Source organism: Pyxicephalus adspersus, chromosome 8 (genome assembly GCF_032062135.1).
Source record: "Pyxicephalus adspersus chromosome 8, UCB_Pads_2.0, whole genome shotgun sequence".
In the NCBI taxonomy this organism is placed as follows: Eukaryota; Metazoa; Chordata; class Amphibia; order Anura; family Pyxicephalidae; genus Pyxicephalus; species Pyxicephalus adspersus.
The window spans coordinates 34,532,552-34,554,259 of NC_092865.1; the positions used below are offsets into that span (position 1 = coordinate 34,532,552).

General features: G+C 36.3%; 1 protein-coding gene across 1 annotated transcript; it reads left to right on the forward strand.

Annotated features, from left to right (window-relative positions):
• Positions 1 to 7,246: 7,246 nt before the first annotated feature.
• VCAM1 (vascular cell adhesion molecule 1) lies at positions 7,247 to 19,902 on the forward strand. Its single transcript, XM_072420001.1, has 12 exons — positions 7,247 to 7,542; positions 7,962 to 8,246; positions 8,979 to 9,296; positions 9,519 to 9,788; positions 10,874 to 11,137; positions 11,927 to 12,181; positions 12,538 to 12,804; positions 13,630 to 13,896; positions 14,487 to 14,753; positions 15,005 to 15,274; positions 15,629 to 15,727; positions 17,241 to 19,902. The coding sequence occupies exons 1-12, from the start codon at positions 7,467 to 7,469 to the stop codon at positions 17,399 to 17,401; spliced, it is 2,799 nt and encodes a 932-aa protein (XP_072276102.1). The 5' UTR covers positions 7,247 to 7,466; the 3' UTR covers positions 17,402 to 19,902.
• Positions 19,903 to 21,708: the final 1,806 nt, after the last annotated feature.

Here is a 21,708-nt window from a genome sequence, read left to right on the forward strand (position 1 = left end):
TTTTTAAGAACTTGACTTGATATGATTCAGTATTTCTAGGTATATTCATATACAAAAAAAGTACTTCTTCAATCTGGCTGCTTCTTCAAACTACTTCTTCAATCTGGCTGCTACTTACCCTCTTAAAAATTCCTCATGGATGTGCTAAGGGCTACTTAATTTTTCACATACAGCTTCTGAATATTGTCTTTGTTAAATAAATAATGGCACTGTACAATAGTTCAGGTGTTGTTGGCCATCTGAGGTTGTAATGCCCTATTGTTTATCATCTACAAATGACCAGATGATTTTTATTATGTCCTGATATAAAAAAAACTTTAGAATTTAGAGAGGGTGTGCTTTTTTTCCCCCCATGACTGTGTATAACCAGCATCTGACTAAGCCTACATACTGCACCTAAAATATCACATGTGAACTAAACGATTATAGGTAATTTCTAGGAATGATGCGAACTATATGAATGAAGCACATAGCTGGATACTTTTTGGCCTGGCAAAGGATGTTCATCCTGTCCTGAGAATTACATGTCTGACATACAGCATATCCATGTCAGTAGGACAGGAGATTTGTTTTACTATTTCACTTTTGTAACACTTGCAGGTTTTGGTCCTCCTTCAGCCTGTGATTGGAGAGAAATGAAAAGCAGAAGGCTGATGAGCTTATCTCACTGTCAGTCTGCTCTCTCCTATTTGTAGTCAGGCTACCAGCTTCTGCAAAACAGGGACTGCAAGGGATGACATTTAGGAGAATAGAGTGCTTAAACACAAATATATAAATGTATTGATCTATTAATGCATACAGAACTACATTACTTTGCGTCTCCTAAGTATGCCTGGAAGTCAGCATGATTGTTTTTTTAGGAAATGCTTTTGTCTCCTCTGACATCCCCTTCATGTTAGCTCCATGAAAAGCTACAGACAATCTAAGACTGCAGTATGCAAGGGGATTTCCTCACCCGCTGATGGGGATCCTTTGCCAAATAGGGTGTATGATATATTGCACAGGGTACGTCCACTTCCACTTAATCAGGTGATTTGTTCGGCTGTAACTTGTATTATGACCATACAAGTGGGAATTTTCTGTAAAACTTTTAACTCCCCTCATTACTTTTGCTTTAACTTTATACTAGAAACCCATTACTAAACTCCATATGACTCTGCACATTTTAACTTTACGCTGGTTTTGTATCAGTTGCTGTTCAGTATTATTAAACTTTTTAATTCTCTGTGCCACCCTTAAGTATTTCTATAGGACTGTATATACTGTAAACTATAGGATGTTTTCTTACATATGGTTTACTTTGGCAAGGGTCCAGTCATTCCTTTCAACAATTCATTGCTCTCACCCCTGGACAATAGTACTCCCACAAGATACATTATAGTACAATTTAAACATGCACTGCTTTAAAATATATGACTAAGATTCCATTAGAGCTTTGCACAATCTCAGGGCCATCATTATAAACTTATTTTGAAGTCTGTAAAACAATTGAACAATGCTACTGGAAAATAGAGAATAAACATTGAAGGGGTATTTAAGTCAAAGGTAAAAGTGGAACTGTATTAATTTTTATATTTTTAGATATACAACATGTAAAAGAAAACAGCTTAATGTAAAATGGTTGGGTGTGTGTAATTTTTTTTTAATGCAAATTATTGATAACATCCCCTCCACCCCTAACCTTTACAGTTGCCTACTCACCCTACAGCAGTGTTTTTTAACCTTTTTTGAGCGACGGCACATTTTTTACATGGAGAAAATCCTGCGGCACACGACAAATCAAAACTGTTACAAAATGACATTCTGTAGCTTAATACAGTATATATAGTGACAATATACTCAATTTATTCATACTCACTCAGTGAGAAACCTGTTTTGGCTTGCAAGCTGCTTTTAATATCAAGTCAAAATGATTTACCAACATAAAAAATGCTAAACATATATTTATTTATATATATACCAGGTATACTTTATATTTGAAATATAGATTGTTTACCTTGCATAACAGCATGAAAATTTATGGCACAATACAATTCTTTATTTATTTTTTTACTTTAGTTCCGCTTTAAAATGTTCCTTTTGCAGAATAAAGTTCCCTTTACATAATAAAAACAAATGAACATGTGCAAATTCCTGGCTCAAATAGTTTTATGTGTTAGTAGCCCAATCACTCCAGTGTAACACAGGGCTTTAAAGAAACAAACCTGGAGACTCACATTTAATTCAACAAAATTACACCTGCCACATCCCGAAATTATCAAATATTAGAAAAAGAAAAGCTGAGGGACTTTAAATGCAGTACATATATATAAACATATGACTATGTTGCCGAGTAACTAACAGTTGTAAAATTCAACAATACCAGTGTAAGGCCCGGGTCAATACCAGTATTCCCCAGATACCAATCCCCAAATCTATTGCCGTAGTCTTTGCCTACAGCAGCCCCCGCTCAGCCTCGGGAGACTGGATGCGTTTCCCAGCACTCGGTTGCCCCCAGGACAAGAGATGGTGTCTGGGGATAGGCCAACAGCCGACCCAGAGCCCACTAATACAGAGTACAGAATGTCAGGAAATCCAAAAACAAGCCAAGGTCAAAAACAGGAAATCAGTCCACCAAAGGAGGTACAAAAGGAAGGGCACAAACATAGTCGGGGTCATAATCAGAGGTCGGTCCATGCAGAGGGCAACAGATAGTCAGGAAAAGGCACAGGTCAGTAACAATAATACAGAATACTCAAAAATCACTCACAGGTAAGCCCAGCAGACGCTTTTACAGGCACAGAAGACTGAAAGCAAAGTGGCTATAAAGCCCCAGCAGCCAATGACAATGCAGGACTGAGTCAGGAGCTGATCAGCCTTTAGATTCCCTTTCAGCTGTGCACAGCCTACCAAGGAATGCTGGGGATGCCATAAATTCATCAGACTGCACGGCTAAAGGGAAGCAGGGGCTGCTGCTATCTTAGATCTCCTGGCTGCTGCAATAGACATCTCTGGACAGAACAAACAGTGTTTTATATTGTGATGGCACACAGCACCGAATCTTTGGCCAGATGACCATTACCTAACAACCAGTAACATTAAAAAGTCTTTAATATAAAAATTAAAAACAAACGATAACACAACAAAACATGCAAACCACATATGCATGAATTATCCTCATTAATTATATGGAGGATAATTCATGCATATGTGGTTTGCATGTTTTGTATATATTGTGTATATATATATATATATATATATATATATATATATTGCTTTTAAAGTCCCTCACCTTTTTTTCTATTATTTGTAACACAGGACTTGCTAAAAAAACTGCTAAGCTTTGAAATAATAAAGTGCAACACATTTTGTGCAAACTGTGTCATATTTTAGTAGGTACATTTTTGCACTCCTCATTCTTGTCTGGTGAGACATGTAGCAGCCACTCTACAAAAGAGGAGTGTATATTTACATCCCCTGAAAGTTAGAATTTAACAACCATTAGAAATCAAGATACTGGATACAGGGAAAGGAACAAGTATATGCCTTCAATTTATAAGAGTATACATAAAAAGAAGTTCTTGCTAAGGTACAATTTGACTCAACCAACGAGAGAGAGAGCAGCCTTTGTATTCCTTTGTCACACTACGGGTCCTGTGCTACCACAAGCCAGGAACTATGGAAACCCTTGCTTACGTGAGTGGGCGGAGGCAGAACTGAGCCAGGGCTCCGTGATCAACTTGCGATAAACCTTTTTTTTCATCTCATTCAACCAAATTTTGTACCCCATATACTTGAATGTACCTATATGCTATGTGACCCAGTTCCCAAAGGAACGTTCAGCAAAAAAAAGTAGAACAAATAACACATACCTTTACAGGTGTAAAATCGTCAATGACTCCGCAAATAGAGTCCAGTAGGTTCCATGTTGTCCCAGACTCCTTCTTCTTTTTGGGGCCCGGACTGGATAGAGGGCATGGCCATTTTCTTTCCTCTTCTTCTGGCTTCTTCTTACATCCACAGATCTCACACTACCAATCTTACATTCCAAGAAAGTTCCATATGATGAAATCTGTCTCGCGCAGAAGGAGCAGCCTCGTGGGATAAGGGATGTAAGTATCCTAGGAGGCTGCTGGTTGGGGAAGGGGTCCTCCCAAAAAAGTAAAACTAATAAAAAAACAAAAAAATTATTTTTTCATAAAACCAAATGGGTTAGTCCAAGAGAATGTAAGAACTAAAGAGCCAGTTCTGAACATATTTATGTTGAATGGGATGGGATCAATCGGGGAGGCAGCATTCTACACATTAAATTCTGACTTAAAACCTGCCTAAATCTGCAGACAGCAATAGTGCAAGGCTCTGCCTGACTTACAGTAATTCATATTGATTAGATAGTTTATGTAGGCAGCTATATAAAATAGTTATGTGAATCTAATGCTGATTGTGTAAAGATTGTTTGGTGATGTGTAACATGTAAATGTGTGCTCCGGTCAGCTTGGCGTAATACAATGCCTGTCTAATGCAAACATGTTATTTAATATAATATATAAACTGGTATGTACACAAGGACACCTTTTCATGCTGCCTTCTTGGGTTTGCACCCGCTAGATTGTAAAGCACCCTGTTAAGGAACTAGTAAAAAAACCTTGTCTATATAAAGCTTGCAATTTTCCATATACCTACCATATTTGTTCATTTTATATACTACTTCTACTCTGAACATGTGCTTTGCTGATTTGCAATGTGGCTAAAATACATTTACAAGTCTTTAAAATAGAATATAAGGCCTATCATAATGGAAGAATTAGTCTAAAAACCTGAAAATCAAAACCTAGTTTAGGATAGATGATGTGATGAGGGGACACTTTTAGCGTATATGTAATGGAATATATATAGTGTATGTGTGTGTATATATATATATATATATATATATATATATATATATATACTATATGTATATAAATATATGTGTATATCTCAGATATGTCTGTAATCATATATGAGTTGCATTATGAAGAAAAAGCAAGCTTAGTCTTGAATCTGGAGTTCTCCCTTACATCATTATCACAGAAGTAATTAATGTTGAAACATCTGTCTTTAACCCTTAATGCTCTTCCTGCCTGATGCAATTTTTTTGGTGGGTACTTCTTCAATTTTCAAATTAACCGCCAGAAAAGGTATAGAGAACAGTATATTGTGTAACTTCTTGTTTGTTTCCAGCCAAGAATTGACATGAGCTTGGTCCATGTGGCACTTATTTATATTATTCCTGATTTGTTAAAGCTGCCCAACACTGGAGAAGATAGACTATCATGGGAGAACCTTTAAGAAATCCATTTCAGACTTGCTGGATCACCCAGCTTTTCCCATGATAATCTATCTTCTCCAGTCTTGTTGAGTTTTATTAAATCAGGTCCTATGTGTCTACACTTCATAATATTGTGATAGTTATGGGTTAACCATGCCCATTTTACAATCTACATACAAAAAGTTATGGTTTGTTAAACTGGAGGAATGCAAACCTGTTATGTAGCTTCAAACCATCAGTTGGCATCTGCACTTTAACCTTAAAAATTGTCACTATCTAAATGCATGATGATGTTCCATAAATTGCCATTGTTCTCTCTCCAGCACTGAGAGCGGCTGGGAATCTATAAGATAGTAGAGAAGACTGGTGACACGGAGGTGCAGCAACAGAGAGAGGCTTATGGACCAGGTAAAGGGGAAGCCGCAGCACAATGGATGCTAAGACCCTCTATAAAACTAGGCAATCGCTTCCAAATCCCAACAAGAAACTTGTAGACATGATGTATGCTGACTTTGCTCTAAATCTTGCAGAACTCATTTTAAGAGTGTAAGAATTTCTAGGTTCAGATTTGAACTATTGTGGTAATCCAATAGCTTTCTTTATCTCTGCTCCCCCTGTGCTCAACGCACCTTAATTTGTTTTCCATTTCTTCAGCCCCAAATTCTGTCTGAGGCTACATATTCAGAAAAGCCTATACCCTCAATGCAATCCTATTGCAACCGACCACAAGCACATCCTAATTTCCCAAATCCTCCTAATGCACTGACTACTTCTATCCATCTCTGCCCTGCCAAACCCGAACCCCTTCTCTCTAAACCTCTGCTGCTTTACGGTCTATTTATCTCTAATGTAATCTACTAGCATCATCTTGTCCTTTCCTACCCAACTTTACTGTCCATGGTCTGCCCCTTTCATTGCATTTCAGTCCTTTCAAATATTTGAGGATAATCTAAGTAAAATTGCACTTTTTTTTTTTTGATACACTGAGGTTGTAATTCAAAAGAGAACTTATAATTGTGTTACTGACTCACACAAACAATTGGAAGAAGATCGACAGCCTGCAAACCACCACCAACAATTCAGCAGGTGGCTGTCAGGCTTTTATTAAAAGCCTGGTTGGAACCTGCCTACCTCATACCCTTAGGGTTACCACTATTTGGGGAAAAAATATTGACATTATTTTTTTCACATTGATCAAATTGGCAACAAGTCCAATTTTACTAACACTACAGACTCTGCTTGTGATGTATGGCAGGAGGCTACATCTACATGTTGTGACACAGCAACCACTTCATGTGAACCAAGCCTTACTTTTTTGTCTTTTAACCCCTCCCTCCTATTATGTGCTACTTCCCCACCTCTTAGATTGTAAGCTCTTTGGGGCAGGGTCTTCTCCTCCTACTGAGCCACCTGTGTCTGTATCTGTCTGTCATTTGCAACCCTTATTTAATGTAGGACGCTGCATACTATGTTGGCGCTATATAAATAGTGTTTATTTATAATAGGAGAAATAAATAGGCCAGAAAAGGCACAAAGTCCTCTGGTTTTGACCAGACAGCAACTCTTTCACTTCACTGAGGTCCAATCCAATCAGCAAAGATTACACATTCCTCTGGCTATTACTCAGTTTGAGTATCATTTGAAACTGCTGCTACTACATGGAATGTCATTCCTATCTGCAGACTAGGGGAAAGAAGTTTAGCTTTACCTAGATTTTCATACAAACCCAAAACAATAACACATTCACGTTTAGCATTTTTTTTTTAATTTGACAAAATACAGAAGCACATTTGGTGGGGTTAAAATTCTAACTTGTGCTAACTATTGTGTTGTATTGCTGCATTGTGAAGCAGTTAATATTGGTTGTGCACAGCAGGTGGCAGCACTGAGATCACATGTAAATCCCCTAAATTGCTAGACCTCCTTCCCTTATAAAATAGCTGAGAGGCATGCTGCTAACTCAGTTCAGGACAGGCAGCTTTAGGACATACAAGGATCTAAGACAAGTGTATATTTCACTATCACTACTGGAATTTGGAGCTGCCATAGAAATCCTGGAATCTGCAGTCTTTCACAAGGATACCAGAATAATAATAATAATAAGCCAATAGAAAATAATATTAATTTCCCATTACAGCATTTTGGACATCTTGGAAGACCTTTTACAGAATCTGTAATTATGTCTGGAGGTCTGGAAACATCCTCTATGACAAAAGTCATAGGATATATGATCATACAGATCATATTCACACTTGGTAAGTTATTTGAATATAAGTTCATTATGGATATTTCATTTTTTTAAGTTTTTTTTTTTTAATTTTCCTATGTTGTGTGTTTTATTTTGTCTTGACTGTTCAGAGCTATAGTTTTTACATTACTCACTGATGCTCTTGTACAAGTCATGATTTCAGTATTCTTTAGCAAGAGAGCAATACAATGGTAGTATAATATTCTATTGTCTTCATTCCATTCTTTTGTTGCATGAATATTAGCAATCATGCATAAAAATGCTTTTTGCAATTGTGCCCAGTTTAGTCTTTTTCCAATAAAAGAAGAATTATTGTGTAATACTAACCATTGTATTCCTTTGTCTATTTCTGCCATGGCAGATTGTTGTGTGTGATGGATAATGTGACTTGTGTATCTAATTAGCTCCTTGTGGTGTCTTCCACAGCCAATGCCAAGAACATTACCCTTTGGGAGCCTCAGTCTACCATTGGAGCTGAGATTGGGGAAGAACTTCAGATCACATGTCTAGGCACCAAATGTCAGAATCCCAATTTCATCTGGGCTTCCCTGTCCGACAATCCATTAAGTGGTACAATTAATAATGATGGAAAAATATCTGTCTTGACCATGAAGATAAACAGTGAGAACCTTGACACGTATGATTCGTATCGGTGTACTGTACGTTGTGATAATCCTCCTGCAGAGAAGGGTTTTAAAGTCATGGTATACTGTAAGTATTGAATATAAACTTCATACAATCATTTTGGTTACATTAAATTTTTATGTTTGGAGTATTTCTATTTTAAACTATTGCACACAGATGAAAATATGAAAGACTATATGGATTGAGTGTCGTCTATTGCAGAACCTCCCCAAAATATGCAGTTATTCTTTATTTCTATATATCAGTCCTCATTATGCATGATTTCCATTTAAATTTAAATCCGAAACTGGAGTTCCACTTTATAGTACACATGTGGAAACATCTGTCTTTAATGCTCAGTGCTCACAGTGAGTTTCTTGTAGTTACTGCTGCAATACTTAAATAAACCGCCAGTAACGGTATAGGGTGTGGTTATAACTGTCACCGTATTGTGTAACCTACCCTGTCTAGGAGTGACTTCAATTAACCTATTATGTTCTGACAATATACACGATGTCTAACCTACATAACATTTTAAAGCCATGGATAAACTATGTCTATATGAAATCTACATACCGTTTCTTTTGCATTTCATTAAATTCCCATTGCATTAGTACCTTACACTGGAGGTGGAGTATTGTAGCGTATAACAACCAATCACCTGTCAGCTTTTCTTAGCCAGCACTGAGAAACCTTGTGGATTTTGAATGTTTTGGGCAAAAGTTAAACAAGTTTTTATATACCAGTCACTCAGTATGTAGCTTTGACTGACAAGTGACTTATGGACTAACTAATATATTCTTGTTATTCTTGTTACAGCATTTCCTGATCCCGTCCTGAGCATCTCATCTCTCAAGGCTGGAGAGCATGCACGCATCACCTGTACTATTCCTGATGCCTATCCCTATTACGCATTCATTGCTCGCATCTTGATAGGAAAGGTGATTGTGGCTGAGTATAAGGACCCACCTATTGATACTGACAGCTTTTCCGTGAAAGACGTCATCCTGACTTATGATTTACTCCTAAATAGTGAATATGAAGCACAAGAGATAAAATGTGACGTTGAACTACCTTTTATAGACAATCAAATTGACTCTATACAGAAGAATACATTTATGCGGCTCAACCCTCAATGTGAGTAACCATGTGGAGTCTTCAAAGAGCATGTATAATACATGTAAATAAATGTGATCTGTAATATATATTCATTGTTTCAGCAGATTGGGCTGTGAGCAGAATGATGTATTTTACATGCTCTAGTGATTTTATCAGTTTGTCTGTTTATAAATCAAATTGCAGTTGCTCTTTAAAGCTTGTAATGTTATCACAATATGTGTGCGCTTTTGTTTTTCTCAGATCCTCCAGGAAAACCAACTATCCTTGTTTCCCCTGACACAACTGTAATGGCAGCAGAAGACATCCTAATGGCTTGTACATTTGAAAGTAGATCCCCAGCTAGTGTGCAGTGGGTGAAACTGGATGAGGGCAAAGAACTGCTGATGCCCTCTGATGACCGGGGAACTCTGGCAATTCCAAATGCAGAGCCAGAAGATAGTGGGATATACATGTGCCATGTACAAAACCACGTAGGGGAGTCATCGTCCCAAGTGCAGATCACAGTAGAAGGTAAGAAGAAAATATCTGCTTTTCATTAAGTTCAATGTTTCTGCTGCTTTGGGTCAAGGAGGATAAAAGTAACAGTCACAAGGCTACACAATCAATATAGAATAGTAATTTATAGCTTAGTGAACTGTTATTTGTATACTTTAGAATGATACAAGCTCGTTGCAATTTTCAATGCTTTAAAGGGCGTTTAAAACCAGAACTCTTATTAGTTTTGGTGAAAGTGTAATGAGTTCATTGCCTGGCTCAAGCTGGGACTCACTATACTACCAGCTCACCCAGAAAGTTACCCGCATCTTCATGGCTCTTATTTTTTTTCTCATTAAAACTTTATTCCACAGGCAGCAACATTGGCATGCTGTTCATTTTCCTGCTAAAGTAGTTCTGTCTCCTTTTCGCCCTGTTTACTTCCATCTTAGTGACAGGGGACATTGAGAAAAAAACTGCAATATATGTACACAACGGTAATAAAAAGATTCCAGTTTTTGTTTTTTAGACAATTGGTTAAAAGATGATTATCTTTATTCTGAGGAGATTTACTCTGACTTCCCACTAGTGTGCAAAACATGAAATGGAGCTGAATCTCCCCAATGGGACAAAGATGGCAAAAAGAACTTGGTAAGTTTGATACTATTTGATACTTTGATCAAAGTGGTAAAAAAAGGTTTGGCCTGAGATATACTTTTATACAGGCTTGTTAGTTCACTAATGCATTATTTCATCTGGAAATAAGGGCTCTTTCAGTATTTTGTATTTGTTCATATAAGCCTTAGTAGGTTTCACTATAGCACAGCGAAACCTGCTAACTTTAACAAAGAAGCTAACAATAGAATAGTCAGTTGGTGCACATGGTCAAACTAGTATATTTGCTGAGTTAAAATTATATTCAAAAATGACTCACCAAGACGACTTACAAATCCAAGTCTGGTTTGCACAATGCAAGAAAGACATTAAGGAAAGAACAGAGCTGTAGAAAAATAACTGTAAAGTTTATGAAAATGTGAGTTTGTTTAATGTTTTGTGCAGGAAAGCCATCTACCTATTTTCAAACCAACAAGTATAATCATGTATGTATTTTTATTTTATAGCTTTTCCAGATACGCCAACATTGACAATCTATCCCACCACAGTGCAAGCTGGACAAACTGTCACAATTGAATGCTTAGCTAAAGGCAATGGAAACGTAAATTTCACCCTGTGGAAGGAATTGGAAAATGGAAATATTCTTCCTCTAGATGAAAGCAATAAATTTGTAATAAAAGAAGCGGAGCCTTCAGATGCTGGTGTATACAAGTGCATAGCTGAAAACCAATATGGAGTTAGTGAAGCATCAGAATCACTCACAGTGATATGTAAGTATAATCGGGTTTTGTATTGAAGGAATAAACTTGTGTGACCATTATTATGTGTTTGGCTGCTTAACACAATGGGTTTCAGCTTTATTATGAAGAAGTTGCCATACTGTGAGTTCTTAACATATTGCAGTAAATGGCATCACTAGGGCCATTTTGGTGAAGGTTTATAATCATTGGCATTGTTCTCAAATTGGTTACCTGAAAGCAAGTGAAACCTATTCAGCTAAGCCATTGAAAATAAAGGAGTGTATCATGGGCGCAGGTAGAATCAGAAGCCTATGTCCACCTTAACTGCACACATAGACCAATAATACAGGTTTTTGCTCATTTGTAATGAGACGTTGGAAATATTAGTACTACAGCCCTCCACATTTTCCTCTGATGACACCATAGCCACATCCAATCAAATTCATAGTAGACTTTAGGCAAATTAATGTTGGAAATCATTTCCCAGTCCAGTACTTAGTGGTGCCCGCATACAGTATTGTGTTTTACACCTATGATTGTAAAGGACCCAGTTGATCAGTTTGATAGACAATGCTATTGGATCTTTTGGCCCAACTGGTGGGATGATGGTGACATATGATATTGTATGCTGACAACATTGAGGACTGAGCTAAGGTTACTTATATTCCAAGTGTACTGGTCAATACAATTCTCAAGCAGTCTAGTGTGTTTTTTTTCCCTTACCTCTACTTTAAAGTGTAGATATGTTTTACTAAGTTGAACCAAAAATGGTGTTATAATCTTTCACTTACTTACCAGTTAATTCCTTTTTTACTTTAGATTCCCCAATGGAAATGGCTCTTACCTCTTCTGTCGAGGAAGTAAATGAAGGGGATGAAGTCACTCTGATATGTACTTCAAATGGATTCCCTAAACCTAGCTTCTTCCTGTACCATCTGTTGCCTTCAGGGGACGGTATTCTGCTTTCTACAAGTCCAGTGGTCACGCTAACAAATGTGACCAGTGGGGTTTACCAGTGCGAAGCCCGAAACTCATTCGGAAGCAAGAAAGAGAAACTGCAGCTCAGAGTTCGATGTAAGTAGTTGCAGTGTTCATCCCAATTACCATCTGGGCTAACTTTATGTTAGCAGTCAATGTACTTTTTATCAAGCAGCTATTTACATTAAATATTTAGGCCAATATGTTTTTAACAAAATAATTTACCTAATAGGTTATTGTAAGATATTACCTGAACATGTAAAAAACAAGTTGATCTGATTGGCCTCCACTCTTTACAATAACATGCTTGTGTTACAGTAGAAATATATGCTAACATAAAGAAGCGATGGAACCTTAAAGATTCATTGGAAATTTTCCAGTTGTTTTCCTTGATTATGATTTATGTATTTTGAACAGTCAACTGAGTTAATGTGTATTTTCTCATTTAACAGTTCCACCTAGAAACACATTTGTAACAGTTACACCATCCTTGGTTCTGAACGAGGGAAACAGTGTACACATCAAGTGCACATCAGAAGCTTATCCTGCCCCCACACTGGTGTTGAAGAAGAAGACAGAGTCCGGTCTGAGTGAGTTAAAAGCTGAGAATGGGCAGTATAGTATTACACAAGTGACAGAAGAACATGCAGGAAGATATATATGTCAGTCTTCAAATGTAGTAGGACAGCAGGAAGCCGAGGCTACTATAACTGTTCAAGGTGGGTCCCATACACAAGGGTTTTCTTAAAACTTCTTCTTTTTGGGTCATTTTCTCCGTTAAATTACCAGAAGTTCATTGTTTAAAAAAATCAGTGAGCTTCCAACAATACAGAAATCTGACAATGTTGCACTGAACTCTGAGTTATCAGCCTTGCACAGTTCTCCATGTAAACTACAGAACACTATCCCCCCATGTTATGTAGATGAGGAGGCCGAGAGGGGTTCTGTAGAGTTAACACATGTCCTATTTTAGGGTAGCAGTGCTGTTCCTCCATACCTACAGTCCTAGGAATCATAATGTGTTACAGGCAGGGTCATCAATAACACATCAAGCCTGAAGGACAATGTCCAAATCTAAGGCACACTTCAATTTATTACATTTTTATTCTTGGGTTTCAGTTCTTTAAGGTTAAACTGTACAAAAACATCTTTATACATAAATGAAATACATACATGGGAATTGTTGACTTGCCAAAGGATTTGTATTTCTATCCATTAAGTCATGAGATGTACAAAGGTTTTCCATGCAGCACTGCCAGCAGGAGCAGCACTGATGAAGTTATGCCTGTACTTACGTTGGTCTCCTCACATTAGCTGGGTAACCTAGGTTCTTTACGACAGACATCAGAACTAAACAAATTAGATTTATGAATTGTTCATAAATATTCAACAAAAACAGACCAAATTACTGTGTGAAATTAAAATAATATCCATATATCTTGATGAAACTATCTGTATGTTTCTACTGGCCTACTTAAACCAAAAAAGCTTGAAAAATTCACATGTGGGTTATTATTAAATACTTCTAACATTTCTCTCAACAGTTCCACCCAAAAATACTCATATAACCATCACACCTTCTTCAGGGGTTAGAGAGGGAGACTTTATAGACATCAGATGCACTTCAGAAGCTGCTCCTGCTCCCAGACTTAGTCTGAAGGTACAGACAGAGAATGGTGTGAGAGAACTGGTATCGGAGGGTGGACAGTACCAAATTGCACATGCTGCTACAAAACACAGTGGCACATACATCTGTGAATCTACAAATGCTGCAGGACAGCATCGAGTGGAAGCCACACTGACCGTACAAGGTGAGAACTAAAAACCAAACATTCTATGTATTCAAAAATCAGAGCAAACAGTAAGAAAATTGTCTTTTGCTGTCACTCTTCTATAATGTAAGTGAAGCAATCAAACTAATCTGATTTTATTCTACTAACAGAAGAGATACTTATCATGATATTTGTGGGTAACTGGAGTTTGTATATTAATATTTTGTTAGATGTTGAAGACAGCATACTGTATAATATTTACTATAGAGTGCTGAACATGCAGGCAACTCTCTAGATCAGTGTTTCTCAACCTTTTTGACATGGAGGAACTCTTTGAAATAACTTTCAAGTCTTCAGGGAACTCCTACTATATTACACTATCCCTAGCTCATAGTACGCTAGTAGGGTGGTCAGTAGAAGAATGCCTCTTATATTACTGGCCAGTGGGAAGAATGTTATCCCTACAGATTGCCAAAAACATAATTGGTATCTAATAAACTACCCCGAGAGATCCAAACTGCTAATGGCTCAAGGAACCCCTAGCAACATGTGGAGGAACCCCGGTAGAGAAACACTGCTCTAAACTATGCAGAATCATCTCTTTTTAACATGTAACTTTTTCCTTGCAGTTTCCCCCCAGAAAACTGTTTTAACTATCAGCCCATCACAAGTGTTGAAAGAGGGATCAAGTGCACATATTAAGTGCACATCAGAAGCTTTTCCTGCCCCCACATTGGTGCTGAAGAAGCAAACAGTGACACACTTGATTGACCTGGAAATGAAGAATGGGGAATACAGTATTACACATGTTGGAGTAGAGCATGCAGGCACATATATATGTGAATCCACTAATGAAGCTGGACAGCAAACAACTAACCTCACACTTTCTGTACAAGGTGAGACTGAATGTGTATAAATTATTTAGGTCCTTTGTTTATATCTTGTGTTTTGTATGTCGTTTCTGGAATTGCCTTTGTTACACATTGAGCATAAACTAAGACAAACTATCTAAACTAACAAAAGGGTAGAAGAAACCTTTCTGGGAGCCTTAGTCTGGTATTTTGTATATGTTTTTGTATAATTGTGGTTATAACTCCAACAGTTTTTTTATGTTTAAACCTTTTTAATTTTTCTTTCTTTTTACCAGTTCCACCCAAGAACACTTTTTTATCAATCAGTCCATCTTCATTGGTAAGAGAGGGAGATAATGTACAGATCCAGTGTTCATCTGAAGCCTATCCTTCCCCTAAACTTGTCCTCATGAAGAAGACAGAACAAGGCCTCATTGAACAATTGGAAACTGAGGATGGACTGTACAATATCACAAGTGTAGGAGAGCCGAATATGGGAACATATATCTGTTTATCTGCAAATGAAGTTGGGCAGCAAACAGCAGAGGCCCTACTTATTGTACAAGGTTAGTACCATATAAATGATGTGACATTCCAATATTAAATATGTGTTATGGTAACTTATATACTAACCCACAAATAGTTTATTGTGGATGTTCAAAGGCTAACTCAGTCCACAAAATGATTTTAAATTATGGATGGATGCTGGGTGTTGAATCATCCACCAATAGATGTATGCAGCTGGTAATGCAAGTTCAGAGACCCTGGATATATTCAGTATACCAAACCGGGTGATTCAACTCAGCATCTACCTACATTTGAAACTCTGAATGGACTGAACCTTTTATGGTTGTTTGGTTAATGATATAACATTCTAAACAATAACCTTGTACATAATTAACCTTAAAATTCTCTTCCAGTTCCACCACGAAACAACACAGTTGTGACTCCATCACAGAACATCACAGCAGGTGATATTGTCCCTAATACTTTTGTCACCCACATCATCCCACCTCCAGGTGAGAAGTGCCTTCAAGAGCTTCTTTCATGGCTTCCTTCCTAAGAGTCCACACCAAGCGCTATTAATACACTGCTTTGCTGGCTTTTTTTTTTTTTAGAATAGAATGAGAAGAGCCCACACACAGAAACCATGAATGGTTACTGAAGTTCAGTCTGAGAAATTGTTTTTAGAACTTCTTCTTTGTTTTAACAGCATACCTGTATCTGGTTTATAATGTGGGAAGCAGTGAGCAGAATTACAACTATGGCGATAACTTTCTCTTAAGCTTCACAGAAAAGCATCAGTGACCCTGTTCTGTGTCAAAAAAATGACCAGTCTGTGGCCTTATCTTAAAAAAACATTTTTGTTCTTTGCTTCTGCTTTTAGTTACCAGATACCTATATGAGTGGAGCAACTGCATTTAAATTAAGGTGAAAGTGGTTCATGTTAGTATGCTATCTCCATCATTTAGGACAATAGGATAATAAAAAATCCAAAAAATTGGCCTTGTAAGCATAAGCCGACAGTTTTGCATTTGACTGATCCAATTGGTATCCTAAAGTCTATAAACACTGCACACGTGAGATTCTGGCCCTCTCATTGCTTTTTCTGGAGAAAATGATTGGAAAGGCAGGATCTCATCAGATCGGAAGTAAAGGTCTGACCCTGTCCATTTCTTTTTCCATTGAGCATTGGATATATGGTAGTCCTGTCAAATATTTATGTATCAGACATCTGCCATACAAATTTGATGGTTTAGTTATTTTCTAAAAAATGTAATAGTACTTTTAAAAATCCCCTCTTTAAATCTAATTGCACTGAGCAAAAGTTTTTAAAGCTCGAAAAAGCTCAATGAAGACTGCTAAAAAAATGTATAGGTACATCTAGTATTTCCATTACATTATCCAATTAACTCTTCAACATTGAACTAAAGGATGTCTTCTGGTTTTCAAGAAAGTTAGCTTTTTAAATGCTTTGTCAATGCTTGTGAATGTCTGCTGAACCTGCTGCTTATCACACTACCATTTCTTATGCCAATGCCTGCTTTGATCTAGACATACAGTAAGTGTATAATTTGCTTGGTAAATGTATAATATGGTAAGCCCATCAATACAATAAGGATAAGTATTGCTTTGGGACTGCACAATGATATTAGCACAACTTTCTACTTCTAACCTAAGGCTTTTCTATTCTGCTATAGCTTTCTCTATTCATAGAACAAATCATTATTAATATTGTCAATTACATGTTTGCTTGATTCTCGGTGGACTTGTTTTACATATTTCATATTTTCTCTTTTATTTAAACATGCTTTAAAAGAACAAAGATTAAGTTACAGGCTAAGATTCTATTTTGGGTGTAATGTGTAGTCAACTGCACAGATTCCCATGCTACATAAAGCTACTGAACCTGACCTCACTTGCCGTCTATAGAACCAGCATCTGCTGTTGTGCCAATTAATGCAAGCCATTACTCTTTGGCTTTGTTCCTGTCAATCTTTCTTACCATCCCCCATCTTGTCTCTTTTTCAGAGCGACTGCAAAACCCAAAGTTTGACTACATGCCACCAGTGATCATTGGATCTGCAGTCCTTTTAACAGCTGGCTTAATAGGAACAATTGCTTATCAGCTTAAGAAGGCAAAGGTTCAAGGATCCTACAGTTTAATTAAAGCTTTGAGAAGTAAAGTATGACTTTAAAAAATGAATTTATTGGACATCTTTAGATGCAGAAGGATATCATTATGAATACTGCTGAAATGGACCACAGCTTGTGACTGAAAAACCAAGCCAAATGGATTATTTTATAAAATTCAAAGTATACCTGTGCTGGCCACAGCTTTGCCTAGTGGTACAAAGAATCATAAACTGAACAAGGATGAATTGGCATAATCATCAAGTGGACTTATGATTAAATGAAGACAAAGACTATAAATACAATTATTTAAGAGAGCAAATATCTCTCAAGACTGAATAGAACCAACTTGTTAAAAATCACTGTTTGCACTTAGATTTTCTATCCTGTATACATTTTTATATGTGTTGTATATGTTCCTAGAAGCTGGCTGTATTTAATTTAATATTATTTAGTCAGTTGTGTCCTGACCGACCTGACTCTTTTTTCCATGTGTTTTTTTATATGTGGTAGAGATGTATTACGTGATCTGAATCTTAATTTGCCACTTTAACCTCAGTGGGCTGGCTGATCCAGCATTCTTTTGTTGTCATTGAAATGAAAAAGCTGAATATTTGAGAGAACCAGACCCAGAATGGATAGAATGGGAATTATGGCTCCAGGGGTGCAAAGGGAAACAATACTGTTACATTTCTAAGCAGATAATAAATTATTATGGATGATTTATCTGTTATGCTGTGTACAATCAAGAATTCTTTTTTTTAGACCAGGCGATTGAATTGCAAAGCGTGATTTGTGGTACTGAGTTAAAACTTTACAAATCATTTTGGCTTCAGACTACAGGAAAAAAGTGTATACATATACATAAATGTATACAATGTACATGTACTATATATACATAATATTTATTATCTGACTTGTTAAACTCCTCACACATTGTGTGCTATGAGGGCATATCTCATTGAACAAATTGTTGATTTAATGTATTGATTTTGGATACTAAAAATGGTTGCAGATTTTGGATCCTTGAGGACTGGAATTGCATGGGTTAATCATCATTAACTTGTATGGTACATGGCCAGCATTGGTTATGCAGACCTGCTAAAAGTTTGTAATATGCCAAATAGAAAAAGTCAAATTTAGTGTGTTTCCTTGAGGAAACTGTACTGAAACTCATGAGATTTAACTAACTTTTTTAACTAGTGTGAAAAAAGAGATGAACTGAATTAATGTTAAAGTTTAGTGTTAATAGGAATTAAAAAAAAAGATTCCTGTGCGGACAGAACTGAATGATTAAAGTAATTGTACCCCCCCTCCACTTTACATATAATTAAATAAGGCTTAGGGAATGCTACAAACTTACTACAAATCAACCAAGATCAAATTAACCAAGAAAATAATGCTAATGTTGGAAAACTTACTACTTGTAATATATACAAGGTAATATATTAAATCAATCTTTTTATTTACATTGATACACCTGCTTCCAATAGAAATATAGAAAAATATTTAGAGGGCAGAAGGACAGGGAAACATAGATTAGGTGTTAAATCATTGCTTAAACCTTCTTTTCTACACATCGGAGAATAGGAGCAAATTGATATATTGAATTTATCAAATGCATAATTAAACTTTGTGTTTAATGTTTAATGTGACTTATGTTTAAATGTTTAGAGTTTAGATGTTGAAAAGAGTAATACCAGTGATTATTTTCTCATACTCCTGGCATTTACCAGCACAGTATACATTATATCTGTACCTTAAAATGGTACTGCATTGAAAAGTATACAAAATATTGGTATTATCTTCCTTTGTATACAATATGACATAATATATTTGCCAAGAAAAATTCTGAACCAAAGATTCAGCGTATGATATTTTATTCCTGGATGTTGTGCGTAAGGCAGTGTTTATATGTGTATTAGGAACAATATTAGGCAATGCACATCAATTGCTTTGAATGGTAAAACATAGTATAGGAAAGTTTGAGCGCTTGATAATTTAGGGCATTTTAAGCTAGAAAATATGAGTTTTTTCATTAGGGTTCATGTTCCTGTGCTTGGTATTCTTGAAATAATAAGGATAAGGTTTATAGTCTTAGGGCATATACCCTTAAAGCAAGCTAGACATGTTGATCTCATATTTCTTTTCTTACAGGATCTCTTTAAACAATTATTTTAAACCTACAAATCATAGGCTTCTTTAAACTTACTTTAGGGAGTATTCATTACTGTGCACCATTCCAAGAAGCAGTCAGTATCACTTGATTTAGCTTGCTAAGTGGCTCCCTACATTTAAATGACAAGTACACACTGAAACAACTGTCCACGGTGCTCTGTATTAGCCATGGATGAGCACCATATTAACAATTTGCAGGCAGTGAAATGGTTATCTGGAAACAGTTAACAAAAATAATATTCCCTCATTATTAATTTAATGTAAATTACAAGTCATCTTTTATAAGGTCTTCTGTTTTTATTTCTGTAAAGTTTTGCTCACATTGTGATTGTTTTCTATTAAATAAAAAGAAAAAATAATAAAAATTTTATACTTTGTAAAATGTGTTTTTTTTTGGTATTTTCTTTTTTTTTAAAAGCTGACCTAAATCACACAATTGAATTCAGTTCTGTGATCAAAAAACACACATATCTCTATATGTTTGTAGTTTTAAGAAATATGTTGTTAGGCTTTAGGCATTTGCATTAATATGTTATTATTATTATTATTATTATTATTAATAAACAGGATTTATATAGCGCCAACATATTACGCAGCGCTGTACATTAAATATGTTGGCTTTCTTGTTATAACTGACCAGCCAAACAACATTAGGAGCTGGAGGTTTACATGAACAGATAATAGACTTTTCCATTACGAATGTAGTTGCCTATAATCTAAAATAGGTAATTGGGTCCCTACCTAAAAAAGGGAATAGAGCTTTCTAGAGTACACCTTTAATGAAATTTGTATTCTACGTAGGTTGGTGGTAAGTTTCAGGGTGGGGATATTGTGATCTACGAGTAAGAACCATACAGGAAAGTGTGATATAATAAACCACAAAATTGGTCCCAAGGGGATGCAGGTGTGTATGTAAGTTATACAATGACGTAAAATAGAGAACTTGTTCTAGTATGTGGGCAGTCTGAACTTGATTTATTAGATGCTGTGGTCTTATCTTAAACAGTCTACATGTAGGATCAGCAACAGTTCAAGTGAAATTTAAAAGAGTACCTGGGCTAAGCATTGAAACAGGAACATAGATTATTGCTATGTATATAAAATGGAAGTGATCCAATGAGATAAGGACTACTGAGGTCAACATATAGGAATGTGAAAGATAAAATCCTTTTAACTGGCTTTATGTGATGACCCAAAAAATATCCATAAATTTAGTTTTGGCAGTTTATTCTTTTAAAGGTATGGAAAGCGTATTTAGGGATACACTTTAGTGATGTGTTAATACATACAGAACTGGATTTGTGTATTTTTTATCTGTCTTGATTCGGCTTTAAAAATTGTACTATTGTCTATACACTATGAATCTGGTAAAATTATCAATACAATGATTGATACCAATAAGTATGGATAAGCAAGGTTAACAAAAATGTCTAAGAACTAAAACTATAAAATTAGGAGTATTGAACTGATTTTATATTATCACTAATAGTGTTGGTGTTTGAATTCACGTTGTCCTTATATTGGACGTGAATATGGCTTTTCCAATTCGGGTAGTCTCCACCGGAAGAAAACGAGATTCAACAGTAAAAATTTGGATGTAAAAAAATGTGTTAAAAAAATAAAAATTAATGTAAATAAATTTATTGAGTGTTTGTGTTTAACTTTTTTGCAGGTTATCCTACAATGACATGATATCTCTTACTCTGTAAGACACTTTCCAGCATAGTAATATTCTGATACATTTGTTACATTTTTCTTTTATCCATTGCGGGGGTGGGGGGGTCATATCACCGTGGGAACTTTGCAGTCACAGCTGTGACTGCAAGCGATCCCCGGGCATTAGAGGTTGAATGGGGACAAGTTTCTCATGTGTTCTCTATCCAAGAACACATACTACTTGCAACAGCAATCAGGATCGCTGTTGCAGTCCTGTAGTATGTGTTCCTGCATAGAGTTTCTCCATCCATTTCCATAGAGAAACTCTATCTAAGAACACATGCAACTAGTAAAGGGCTGCAAGAGCAATCTGATTGCTCTTGCAGCCCTTAAAGCTGCGTACACACTTCCAATTTTTATCGTTGGAAATGAACGACGAACGAAGGACGAACGACCGATTGGCCAAAAATCGTTCGTAAAAAAAGTAACCAACGACGCAGACGAACGAGGAAATACTTTGTATGACAATCGG

Bases quoted from the DNA above. Each gene is read 5' to 3' on its own strand.
- VCAM1 (XM_072420001.1), top strand. From the start codon at position 7,467: ATGTCTGGAGGTCTGGAAACATCCTCTATGACAAAAGTCATAGGATAT. The intron at 11,138-11,926 runs GTAAGTATAATC...TTTTTACTTTAG, and splicing joins AGAATCACTCACAGTGATAT to ATTCCCCAATGGAAATGGCT. The intron at 12,805-13,629 runs GTGGGTCCCATA...TTCTCTCAACAG, and splicing joins GGCTACTATAACTGTTCAAG to TTCCACCCAAAAATACTCAT.